The sequence below is a fragment of the Hesperophylax consimilis genome, chromosome 31, assembly GCF_061612785.1.
Source record: "Hesperophylax consimilis isolate HC1 chromosome 31, BYU_Hcon_1.0, whole genome shotgun sequence".
NCBI classification, from domain to species: Eukaryota; Metazoa; Arthropoda; class Insecta; order Trichoptera; family Limnephilidae; genus Hesperophylax; species Hesperophylax consimilis.
This window is the reverse complement of record NC_142866.1, coordinates 4416578-4430347: the sequence shown is the minus strand read 5'-3', so window position 1 is coordinate 4430347 and position 13770 is coordinate 4416578. Positions and strand designations below refer to the sequence as shown.

Here is a 13770-nt window from a genome sequence, read left to right as displayed (position 1 = left end):
ATGAAGGACAGATTTTGTATTGATGGTCAGCACAAATATGGCTGCGACAAGTGTTACAGACAGATCGAGATTTTCTGTCCTTTGTGCGCAGACAAAAGTAGCAGCGACCAGGTTTGGATTATCAGGGACCGGCCTATGATCGTCACTATGAATATTCAAGACTGCATGTATAGTTTCTCTGATATCCCGGGGTAAACTTGGCTATTGTAATTTTGCTCTCATATGAGGCTTTATGAATGCCATTGACAAACTCTTAAGAAATTCACGCCGCTTGGTTATTTTTTCTTTATCAATGTTAGTTGACAGCTTGAATATAACCCAAGTGATAACACCAACGGCATTTAGCAACCCGTAGAAGAGACACAAAGGCCACCTTTTGGTCTTCCTGGACGTCGAGTACTTCTTACAAAGTTGGTCGAACACATCCTCCCCGCATTTGGTTGTATTATAGAAATGTATTATTTCTGGAAGGTACACTTAACTATCCTTGCCAGGGCTGTCATGCATGGTGGACAGCATGATTACAACTTTCTTCTTAGCTGACTTCAGAGGACAATACGACAAAAGTGTGAGAGGTCCGTCGTAGGCAAACATTGATGTGCATCTCTCTCGATTTTTAGTGTCCAACAAAACAGGAGGAATTTCTCGTTTATTCTTCTTTACAGTTGCAACTAATGTTATAATTTTTTCCAGTAACTTCTTAGCTGAGGGTATAGACGTGAACCAATTGTCACATATCATGTTTCTGTTAAGACGTTACCAGGTGGGTGCAAAAAAAATATTGCGGCGAGGCATTCTTGAGCGAGAATTCTTAACACCAGTCCACTTATGTCGATTATTATGACCTTTTCCTTACATAACTAATGGAGAATCTAGAACACGAACCAAGCGCCTACCTTCTTCATTTATAACAGCCCCGTCATTGTCAGGCTTAAATACTCTTCATCTCCTTCCACACTATCTTGATCACCGTCTTCGTGAGATGTGACTTCAAAACGGTCGCGGAAATCCTCGATAACACCGTTGGGCTCATCTTCTGAATCTTCTCCTAGGTTGAGCTTTTCGTCGTCAGAAACCAACAAAGCAGCAGCAGCAATTTCACCCCCCCCCCCCTAAGACTTTGAGTCTGAGATGCCATATCTGAAAACAATACAACACCTCATTACACTGCATACACTGTCATTACATTCATAACACATTATTAGTCCATGAATGTCTCGTTATTGGGCGCAGGTCCTGCCTATTAACACTGTACACTAACCATTATCACAAAGTAAAGTAAATCATGAATAATGTGTAAACTTACCAGAGAGATGTCGAAAAACAACTTCAGTAATTCAAGTATAACTGGAAGAAAGAACTAACACTATTCCTACCACGGGGTACTGGGGTACCCCGGAACACCTGTGGACGCGAATGCACTTGCCGGGCGGTCACTGCTTACTGACGTACTTACGCGCCAATTATCCAGAGTAGATTAGCTAGAGCGATTTTTGCAAGAGTGCAATATTGTTCAAATTGTTGATATTTTAAACACCAGGGGGGTACTCCAGTACCCCAGGTAGGGTTTAAGAGTTAAAAGTGTGTTGAATTGTCACTGTGTTGAGTTATCATGGAACCGTAAATAACGTAACATCTTTAGTATTATTATTTAGTAGGTATATAAAACTTCAAATAAATTGTCATTCTTACATGACAAATCTTCCGAACAGGCCTTCCATTGATATGCTTGGTGTAACTATAAGTGACCAGCTCAGGTACGGGGGCTCCATCGAAGCCAGAGTAAAGTTGGCCTCAACTGCTGACCCTGTACAAATCGCAAGTGCGCCCTACTGTCGAATTTGGCAGCCATCTCTGGTCCGGAGCCCCTAAATACCTGAAAAAAACCCTTGACTCTTGCAAAAACGGGCGGTCCGTTTGATAGATTCCCCAATCTTAACAAACGGACGGCAATCTTTAGAGCACAGGCGTCAGGTAGGTATGCTGTCCTCGTTCTATCGGTATTACAATGGAAGATGCTCTGAGGAACTAGCGTCATTGATCCCTTCGGCACCGGTGCGTAGTCGGGATACACGCCAAACGCGCGCCCAACATTTGTACACGGTTGACATTTGTCACATGAGAACGGGTCGCTTCTACGATTCGTTCTTAAGTTCAACAGCTCGGCTGTGGAACGAACTGTCGGCCTCTGTGTTTCCTCCCTCCTACAACATGGGACTCTTCAAGACCCATGTTCACTCCTTCCTCTCCACAAAAAGACCCTCCACACAGCATCCCCAAAGATGACATAGGCCCTGAGGGAAATTATTTTCTTCAGGGCCTCCTGTTTGGAGTTAATGTAAAAAAAAAAAAAAAAAACTCAATCGATGTTTTTGTCTACACCATGAGAATGGTTTATTTATGGTCTACACGTTCGTCTTCGAACCTTTGTCATAATGATTTTTATAGGTACATATGCCTTGGCAAAATTGTCAGCAGAGCATTCTGGTCCCTTGCGGGCTCAATAGGTCGGAATTTTTGCAAACCCAGTTTGCCACCTCTTACCAGACCTGACGGCTCACTAGCAAACACCGCCACCGAAAAGGCTAACCTATTAGGGAAAATGTTTGCGGAAAACTCGACCCTCGATGATAGAGGTGCTGTTCCGCCGTCGGTTCCTCATTGCGGCTTCTATATGAAAAAGCTGAGGATCCGGCATCGGGATGTACTCCACGTTATACGGGGGCTCGATGTTAACAAAGCTAGTGGACCTGATGGAATACCTGCCCTGATATTGCAGAGGTGTGCTGCAGAAATAGTTCCAGTTTTGACAAAGCTCTTCAAAATGTCCCTGAAGTGTGGCACTGTGCCCTCTGGTTGGAAAAAAGCGGTCATTCACCCTATTCCCAAGAAAGGTGACCGCTCCAACCCGGCCAACTACCGCCCCATAGCGATCACATCAGTTCTGTCCAAAGTGATGGAACATGTGATCAACGACAAACTGCTCACATACCTCGAGAAGAACAAAATTATCAACGACCGTCAATACGGATTCCGGCGGAACCGCTCGTGCGGTGATCTTCTAGCGTATGTGTCTCATGTTTGGGGGCGGTGCCTGGAACGTCACGGTGAGACCCAAACGGTCGCACTAGACATATCCAAGGCCTTTGACCGGGTCTGGCACCGAGGACTTGTCAACAAATTGCCTTCTTACGGACTTCCCGCATCCCTGTGTATGTGGATTGCTGACTTTTTAAGGGATAGGTCGATTCAGGCAGTTGCTGACGGTTTCACCTCATCCTCACACTCTATAAATGCTGGCGTCCCACAGGGATCGGTTCTGTCTCCGACTTTGTTTTTGTTGCACATCAATGACCTTTTGACATGTGCACCGATTCATTGTTACGCGGATGACAGTACAGTTCATGATAGCTTTTTGTTTGACAAGCCCCCAAAGGGCACACAAACTCCAACGGCTCGGAGGGCTTTGAAGCAGAGAATGGACCGTTATCTCGAGAGTATTTCCTCCTGGGGTAAAAATAATCTCGTTGAATTTAATGTTTCAAAGACCCAATCCTGTCTGATTACGTCTAAAAGGGATCTAAATGATAACCTAGTCTCCTTCAACGGAAGCAATCTTCCGAACAGGCCTTCCATTGATATGCTTGGTGTAATTATAAGTGACCAGCTCAGGTATGGGGGCTCCATCGAAGCCAGAGTAAAGCTGGCCTCTCAGAAGATGGGCGTACTGTACAGGGCCCGCAGATACTTTAATAGTACACAACTGCTGACCCTGTACAAATCGCAAGTGCGCCCTACTGTCGAATTTGCCAGCCATCTCTGGTCCGGAGCCCCTAAATACCTGAAAAAAACCCTTGACTCTGTGCAAAAACGGGCGGTCCGTTTGATAGATTCCCCAATCTTAACAAACGGACTGCAATCTTTAGAGCACAGGCGTCAGGTAGGTATGCTGTCCTTGTTCTATCAGTATTACAATGGAAGATGCTCTGAGGAACTAGCGTCATTGATCCCTTCGGCACCGGTGCGTAGTCGGGATACACGCCAAACGCGCGCCCAACATTTGTACACGGTTGACATTTGTCACATGAGAACGGGTCGCTTCTACGATTCGTTCTTAAGTTCAACAGCTCGGCTGTGGAATGAACTGCCGGCCTCTGTGTTTCCTCCCTCCTACAACATGGGACTCTTCAAGACCCATGTTCACTCCTTCCTCTCCACAAAAAGACCCTCCACACAGCATCCCCAAAGATGACATAGGCCCTGAGGGAAATTATTTTCTTCAGGGCCTCCTGTGTGGAGTTCCTTAATTTCATTGCAATAATTCACATTTTTACACTAATATCCCGCTTATTAAAGAAGTCAAATATTAATGCTGTACTTCGTTGATTGTCATCTCATGTATTGTAATAGTGTTGTTAAAGTCAGCAAGTATATTTTTATTTTTATTATGTTTTATTGTGACAGCTGGTTGATTTTTGAGATTTATTATGATTGATTTTTTTAATTGTGCTTACTCCCCATTCTCCTGTAAATGTTTTGTGAAAACATAAAAATTTTACACATAAAACACTACACTTAATTTTTTACTTTTTAAGAGCGATTTGTAATGCAAAGTTTGATTTCCAGTCCTAATAAAAGCGTTGGACTCGAAATTCAAGTGTCCAAATGTGCACACGTATTTAACTAATTTGAGGGAATACTTTTTTAGATCTGATTGGTTCAGGGATGTGGCTAGTAAAATAAAACTTCCTTATTAGCTAATTGAAACGAATACTACAACTTTTGTAGAAAAACACCCCATCATAACCATCACCATGACTGTCTCTGAAGTGAAATTAAACCTGTACTAAGCGGGTATGTATTTTGCTGATTGCAGATTGAGCCCCCACCGCACTCCGTGTTTCCAGCCGAGGAGGCGCAGGAGGTGGTACGAAAGCTGTGCCAGTCGGAGATCAACGGTCGCGCCATCCTCCGTTTCCACGACATCGATTAAACACCTGTTCCTCTTTAGTTAAATTTGTTTTTCCTTAATGTTTTTATGTTACGTATTTTATTTTTTTATAGATACTATGTTAGCTATTACGCGTGATAGGATAACGCTTCATTTAGCCGACATCTGCCAAGCGGACAATTTGTGTTTTGAATCTTATTTACAATGTTAGTGCTTTCCTTCTTTTATAAAACTCGTATTAATATGGTTAACACAATAGTCCCGATATAATATTGTATGTAATAATAATTGTCAACTGTCAAAGCTGTGACCCGATAGATCTCTTCAGGATACGTTCTTGTCCAAGTAGTGCCCTGATGCATTTGTCACCATATTATATTGGTACTAACAGAAGTGTTAATAAAGATGTCACTTTGCTGTCATGTTGTTTCTCTAAATGCTCAAAGTCCTAGCTCTTTCCGAGAACCGTAGCATGATTTGAACTGAATTAATTTATAATTTATATTATTTGTAGTAAGTAACTAAAGTTAATGTAAAAAAAAAAAATTCATTGTTGTTCTACATATATATGAGATAAGTTAGTCTGACAAGGCCCTAAAGGCATTTTAAACTTTCAGATGAACATGCTTCACCACAGTGTGTGGAGTATGTTAATACATATATTGTTGACAGAATGTTGTCATTTTTAGTAAATGAAGGTAAAGTATTGGATTCGGTTACATATCTAATAAATGCTATTGAGATTGTTACCTGAATAATTCTACAGCCAGGCAAGTAGTTTTAAGCAAATATAGGTATTATCATTATTTTTTAATCAAGTATTAGAATTTATTAGAATACATATTATGTTATTATTGGCAGAGAATTATATTCAAAAGGAAAACTCTCTGTTTGTTATCATAAATCATTGAATCAGTTTTAAAATAATAATTTACGTTTTAGGAAGTGACTCCTTCCAACCGATTTTGTGCTCTTTTAGTTCAGTTCATCCGTTTTATAACTTGCACGCATTCCTGAATGCAAGGAGCTTTGTAAACAAATCTTCATTCATTTATCAGTACGAACATTACTCAGTAAAAAACTGATGATTTGTCTTCTTAACTGTATCTCTTGCAGGAAAGTTACTAATAAATATCTATATATTTTAATAATAGGTATTAATATATTCTTAAAATAATATTATTTTAAGATTCTCCAAATGATAAAATACTTTCTGAAACGAAATACAAATATTTATGTACAAAAGCTACCATTAATACTTTTATTTAAATATTTTATTTTTGAAATTTTTTAAATATTTAACGATAAGGTATTCTACCAATGTGGATGTATTTTTGGAAACTCAAACTAATAACATATATAAATTTTCTTATCTTATCGTGAAGGACTGTAAAAAATATTAATATTATGGATGCGTGAAGTAATGTCCCATACAGTCCTATGTAACACACATGTATATATGTATGTAACCAAACTATTGTAGAGATTACCTCATTTTGTAACATGAAACATTCTAGTTTTTGTCAAATAAAGAGATCTCGAAAAACCATGACTTTTATTTATGTAAATCTCGAGTCTCTCAAATTTATTTATTTATATATATGATATAATTAAAATATTTTTAGTGATTATAGATTATTGTACCTTATCAGGTCGAAATTATTGGTTCCCAACTAGGCAATTGCCCGTTCCAAGGAACCAAAAAATATGTGAAAGTAAGTGTGTGATTTGTCTATGTCTATAATATATCTCATTAACAGTGGCGGTTTTCTCTAAAGTGCGTTTGTGCGGCGAACCCCCATTAAAAATATGAGAAAATAAAACATCCTTGTTTTATAATAATATAAGCACATTATAGATAGCACGCTATTAAAATTTCGCCTTCAAAACCCGCGCCACCGAAAAGTACGATGCCTATTCCAAATTTGTGCGAGTTAAAATCCGCGCCAAACTCTCCATACAAAATAATCTTAGCCGGTACAGACCCTATGACGGTGATATATACAAAATTTGGTCTTTCTTTGCAAAAATAAGACAAATTGTGTGCGCCGAACACGCGTTGTGATATCACGTGACCTCCGAACATTGACGAATGTAACCGAAGAAACCCGAGAACTTCGCGGCCGACGTTTAACCTTTGAACCATAGGGATGCAAGTTAAGTGTTATTTTTTTATGTTATATTATGGTATTTAACTTTGTAGTCATTTTTGTACATATTTTTGTTTTCTTGTTTCTGCATTTCTCCAACCGTTTGCTTATGGCATTTGTAAATCTACTACCTATTTTTAAATTTATTTCGTGCCACCTTTATTTGTTTTTTTGATGTTTTAAAATATCTATTATGTATTCTACGAAATTATTCTTCTCTAAAAAACAATAATAATTAGCAACGTACCTACATTGAGTGCTATAAAAACATTAAACAATTTAATTCCTATAAAACTTTTCTCATTATCTAATAATTGTGTCTAGGTAAAGTGATTTAAAAACAATAATATGTAGGTACCCCTCCCACTTACTTTATTTAAGTTGTGTGACTGCTGCCGTATTCGACTATTTGACGTAGGACAACAGTAAGTAAATTTTAATTAGATATGTTTATCTTCTCTTGAATTTCTGAACCCCCTGTTAAAAAAACCACGAACCGCCACTGCTCATTAATGTATTAATTTGTGATGTTTAATCGTTACAATCTTATGATAGAGTCGAACTTGAGCTGTTGTGTATGTTTCAATTGTGTATGAGCAATAATTAGAATAATGGAAGATATATATAGTGTGTGATTAGTCTATGTCTATACTATGTCTATTTATTATGTGACGTTTTTTAACATTTTTTTTCCTCTGCCCAGTCCAATCAACCATTTAGTTATTATTGGGCCTATGTATGAAATATTACAAGTTTTTATGTTTAATTCAGGGGGGATTTTGTTGTACAGTTTAGGTCCCAAGTATGTGTGTCTTTTGATACTTTGCCGTATTGCTCGTTGGGATCATAAGGTCATTTCTGGTGTGGCTTCTTGTGATGTGTTTATGGTTAATTTTATTAGTATTGTCTTGATTTTTATGTACATGGATAGTAACCTTTTTTATATAGTTTTGACGAACATCAAGTACATTAAATTGTTTAAAGAGCTCATCGCTAGAGAACCTATATGGTTTGCGCATTGGCAAATTGGTTTACTAAATTAGATTCGAATGCCTTTTTTATCAAGATTGTTCTAAAGGCGTCGATTAAGTATGAACCCTCCAACAACTGAGGACATCTAACTTTTAATAATAATAACGATTTTTTATGGATTAAAACACCTTAACTCTATTTCATTTTTTATAAATTGGCCTGTCCAGTTTCACCCTATAACGGGCATCTTCAGACTGGTACAAATTTGAACTAAATATATTGTAAGTATAAAAAGCATTTATGACAGGAATTCATATTACTGGCTCTATACAATATTGCATGTTTGTGACTTATTTTACTGTACTGTTGGTGGAGAAATTTTATAACATTTGAATATCAATACTATTCAGAATTGCCAAAAACAACACAACCTACTCGTGTTTCTACGAAGATTACAATCATTATTCGACTGAATCCTTAACAAATATCCTTACCAAAAGTAAATAAATATTTTTATTGAAAATATTTGTAAAAATGTGAATGAGGAAATTTATAAGTAAATTTTCACCCTATTACCAAGCTTGTAGGCATTACTTTGATAACTCAAACCTAGGAAAGAGTTTAGTCTTCTCCTGCATAAAAGGGCTGCCATTCTATTCACTTTCGTCATTTGAAAGTTAGTCACTAGTCACTCAAAAAATTATATATTATACATTGAATAATTATATTATTGAATCATTTTACTGTGTATGGAAAAATCTGATGTCATTGTTATGAGATTTCTTACAGTGGATGTAAACAATTATAATTATTTGAATTGATGATAACATTAATATATTATTTTTTAGTCCAAAGACTTACACATCTGCCCTGATGATGGACACTGCAATGCTGTCCGAAACGTTGGCTAAAGAAGGAGTTAGCGCAACACGGCATAACACCCCAATAACAAATAGCAAAAATTGTCCAAAATTAAGTAAGTCGATATTTTTTGTAAAGTGTACAACATTTTCTTTTCACATTAATGGTCCAATGATAATAAAAAGGCTTTAATATTGTACCTTACAAATACATACTAATTTTGTTAGTAATGAATTTCAGCTCAATATAGATATAAATAATTATGACGGAAAGATACTTTTGTAGAGTGGATAAAAAAATAAGACTACTTACCAAGAGTGATATGCATCAAAATAGAATTAGGTAGAAGGATCGAAAAACATTAAAAGTATTGTGAAAAATTATTAGAAATAAATACGAAGAATGAACGAAATTTCATCGGCGCGTAAATAAGTTTTTAATTATGAATTAGTTTAGCAACAAGATAATGTTTAAAATAACTTTCTCTTTTAAAATGTTATTTTTAGCCTTAAAATGTTTACAAAAACGTAAATTTGGTAATTAAGTGATACTTTAATTACTTTTTGTGGGGATTTGCCTGGTTTGTTTTATAGTCAATCATCAAATACCGTGTAACGCCACTGTTGCATTCCATCAGCAACACTACCAATAGTCCTACTCCTAGCGTCCACGAGTGGTCTCTTAAGCCCCGCGAGCCCTGGGCAATGTGGCCAATGGCAATACCATCAGCCATAGCAGATAGGAGAGGATGAATGGCGAATCTCCGGCGCCATAAAACCGGAACCCCCCAGCTAAGGGATGGAAACCCCTACAGAAAAACCCTGGCCCTCCTGGTAGGGGGTTGGGCGAGAGGCTAATAACCTCTCCCTGTAAAAGCAACGCTATTACGAATCCTAACACAGAGCCTCGGACAACAACTGAACTTAGGAAAAGACCCGGCAAACGAAATAAGGACTTGAAAATAGCTACCTGGAACGCAAGGACGCTGTATAGAAGTGGAGCCCTAGGAGAGATCACTAGGGAGATGACGAAATATAAAATAGACATAATGGCGGTGCAAGAAACCAGATGGATAGGATCTGAGCCATTTGACACAAGAACGCATACGATACTGCATAGTGGAAATGAAAGACATCATAAATTCGGAGTGGCCTTCATTGTGGACCGGAAAATGGGAAAATGCATATTAGACTTTTAACCCATTAATGAAAGAATGTGCAGCTTACGCATAAAAACGAAAATTTTCAATGTAACATTGATCAACGTACATGCTGAAACGGAAGATAAAGAGGACATAATGAAAGATACATACTATCAGAAACTCGAACAGGTCTACGACACATTACCATCGAACGACATTAAGATGGTAATTGGGGACTTTAACGCCAAGATAGGACAGGATCCTCTGCTCCAACACATTACAGGAATGAACAGTCTACACAAGCACGCTAATAATAACGGAACCCGAGTGATTGATTTCGCAGAATCAAGAAACCTAATAGTGGCCTCGACTCAATTCCCAAGAAAAGACATACACAAACGGACCTGGACGTCGCCAGATGGTAGACACCATAACCAAATTGATCATGTCCTGATAGAAAGAAGGGGGGCAACGAGCATCACAAACGTAAGGACGTATAGGGGTGCCAACTGTGATTCAGACCACTACATGGTGGTGGCCACCTATAGGAGCCGAATTGCAAACAACAGGACACGAAAATCACCAACTATTCCAAAAATCAATACGGAAGCTCTAAAAACACCAGAAGGCAAAGAGCAGTATCACAACGCCCTTTTAAATAGCCTACCAAATCAGATCACTGAGCAGAACTCCCAAGAATCACTCGAAAAAGATTGGAATGATATAAAAGAAGCAATTGTAAGAGCAGTGGAATCAAGTGTCGGAAACATGCCCAGACAGCCCAGGAACCCGTGGTTTGATGAAGAGTGTGAAAGAAAGATAGCTGATAAGAATACACTCAGAAAGAAGTACTTGGAAACGTCAACAAGAAACAAAAGACAGGCGTACGAACAAGCGAGAAAAGAAACGAGTAAGCTGATACGGGGAAAGAAAAGAAAATTCTTGAATGATATGCTGCTAAAAATGGAACAGGACTTTGTCAATAATAATCCTAGAGAAGCATATAGGGGAGTAAACTTCTTCAAGAAGGGTTTCAAACTGAATACAACACTATGCAAAGACGCTGATGGATCAATTATATCAGATAAAGAACGAATAAAAACAGTGTGGAAAAACTACTTCTATAAACTTCTCAACCCTAATAGCGACCTGAGAAGTCACCCTACCAACATCCCCACTGAATCAAGTAATGAAGAATCAGCGAATCCACCAACAATGCAAGAAATAAATGCTGCACTAAAGAAACTTAAAAACAACAAATCACCTGGGAAAGACAACCTCCCGGCAGAGTTGTTCAAATATGGAAATGAGCATCTGAGAAATCTGCTACTCAATTTAATAACTAAAATATGGACACTGGAAAAAATCCCAGAGGAATGGCAAATAAGCATAATATGCCCAATTCACAAGAAAGGTGACAAATTAAAATGCGAAAATCATAGAGGAATATCACTTCTATGCACAGCATATAAAATCTACACCATGATACTGAAACAAAGAATTGATAAATATGCAGAAAACCTACTGGGAGAGTATCAGGCAGGCTTCCGCACCGGTAGATCCACAACAGACCAACTGTTCACCGTCAGACAGATCTTGGCAAAGTGCTGGGAATTTGACATAGACATACACCAACTATTCATTGATTTCAAGCAAGCATATGATAGCATAGATCGGGAGTGTCTATATGACATACTACTACAATTCCAGATTCCACCTAAATTGGTTAGGCTCATAAAAGCCACAATGTCAGACTCAAGATGTCAGGTCAAAATAGACGGAGAATTGTCGGAAGAATTTACAGTATCACAGGGACTTAAACAGGGGGACAGTCTGGCTCCCACTCTCTTCAACATTGTGCTCGAACATGTAATACGAAAAACACTAATAGACACTGGCTCCAATATTTGTTTCAAGAGCAGTCAAGTTGTCGGATATGCGGATGACATCAACATTGTAGGAAGATCAATTTCAGCCATTAAGGAGGTCTTCGACCCTTTAGAAACAGCGGCGCGGGAAGTAGGACTGCGAGTTAATGGTGACAAAACAAAAATGATGGTACAGAGCAGGAACCCCTCACACAGAAGAAGAAGTAGTGCACTATTTAAAGACAACTACTCATATGAAGTGGTCGATCAATTCACCTACCTGGGCTCCAGCCTGACAGAGAACAATGAGGATCCAGCAGAAATCAGAAGGAGAATCACAGCAGCCAACAAAACATACTTCTCTTTGCTGCCAGTGTTTAAGTCACGTAGTGTCCACAGAAAAACCAAAATAACCATATATAAGACCATTGTAAGAACTGTATTGGCATATGGATGTGAGGCGCTGACACTGACGGTAAAGATGGCTGAAATGCTGGATACTTTTGAAAGAAAGGTGCTGAGAAGAATATGTGGACCCGTGAAAGAGGGCGAACAGTGGCGTATCCGGCACAATATAGAATTGTACGATATATATAAGGCCCCTAGCATCTCTGCACACATGAGACTCCTCAGGCTGAGATGGGCTGGGCATGTACAGAGAATGCCGGATACACGCGTCCCAAAAAGAATTCTGACTGGTCACCCAGGTGGAAAGAGAAAAGTGGGAAGACCCAGACTGAGGTGGGAAGATGAGGTAAGAGGGGATGCAGCACAGCTTCTCCAGGTGACAAACTGGAAGTCAGCCGCTGAGGACAGGAGGAGTTGGAGGCGACTGTTGCAGGAGGCCAAAGCTCGATATGGGCTGTAGCGCCATCGAAGAAGAAGTTTTATAGTCAATGGTCGATTATGTGTTCATGACATTGAATTACAGTTTAAAGGATCTATTGAGTAAAGGGAATAAATGAAACACATAATTTTGCGATACCAAATATTGTGTTACAGATAAGTATTTGCATGTAAACAAGGAGATTAAGCGAACATAATTTTTTTGTTTTTTTATTTTTATTTTTATTTTCTGCATTGTTTAATATTTTCTTATAGACTATTGAGTACAGTATTGTCTAATCTGAACTCTTGGCAATTTTTATAATAATATTATAGTTCGCGCATTACGACTGCTCTTATTATTTTTATTTTTAGTCAATGGTCAATTATGTGTTCAAGACATTGAATTACAGTTTCAAGGATCTATTGAGGAAAGGGAATAAATGAAACACCTAATTATAGGGTATAGATATATTATTTTGCGATACCAAATATTGTGTTACAAATACATATTTGCATGTAAACAAGGAGATTAAGCGAACATTAATTTTTTTTTTTTGGTTTTTTTTTTATTTTATTTTTTTTTTATTTATCTGCATTGTTTAATATTTTCTTATACACTATTAAGTACAGTATTGTCTAAACTGAACTCCTTGGCATTTTTTATAATAATATTATTGTGCGCGCATTACGACTGCTCTTAACTGAACTGATATTGACATCATATTCTCAATTGCTCAGAAGTACTAATACACAATAAGAAACAAAGAAAAAGATTGTTTAATTAAAATTAATAAATTTGTATACACCACTATTTACACAAAAGACTAGAAGAATGTTTCAGAACCAATGGTTTCTTCATCAGGATAAATGTATAATAAATATGAACAAATTTAAAAAATAGACCAACAAGTATATACAAATAAGTACCTAAAGTCAAAAATATTACAGTGAGGGGTTATTAATTAGTTATTATTATAAGAAAACAATTATATAAAATAA

The 13770-nt window shown here is 37.8% G+C and overlaps 1 protein-coding gene across 1 annotated transcript in view; it reads left to right on the top strand.

Annotated features, from left to right (window-relative positions):
* Positions 1–6497, top strand: part of Drat (Death resistor Adh domain containing target) — a 50917-nt gene extending 44420 nt beyond the window's left edge. Inside the window, exon 5 of the mRNA XM_089649814.1 lies at positions 4877–6497. Within this exon, the coding sequence (XP_089505940.1) occupies positions 4877–4993 (117 nt within the window). The 3' untranslated portion in view covers positions 4994–6497. The remainder of the gene's footprint in view (positions 1–4876) is intronic.
* Positions 6498–13770: the final 7273 nt, after the last annotated feature.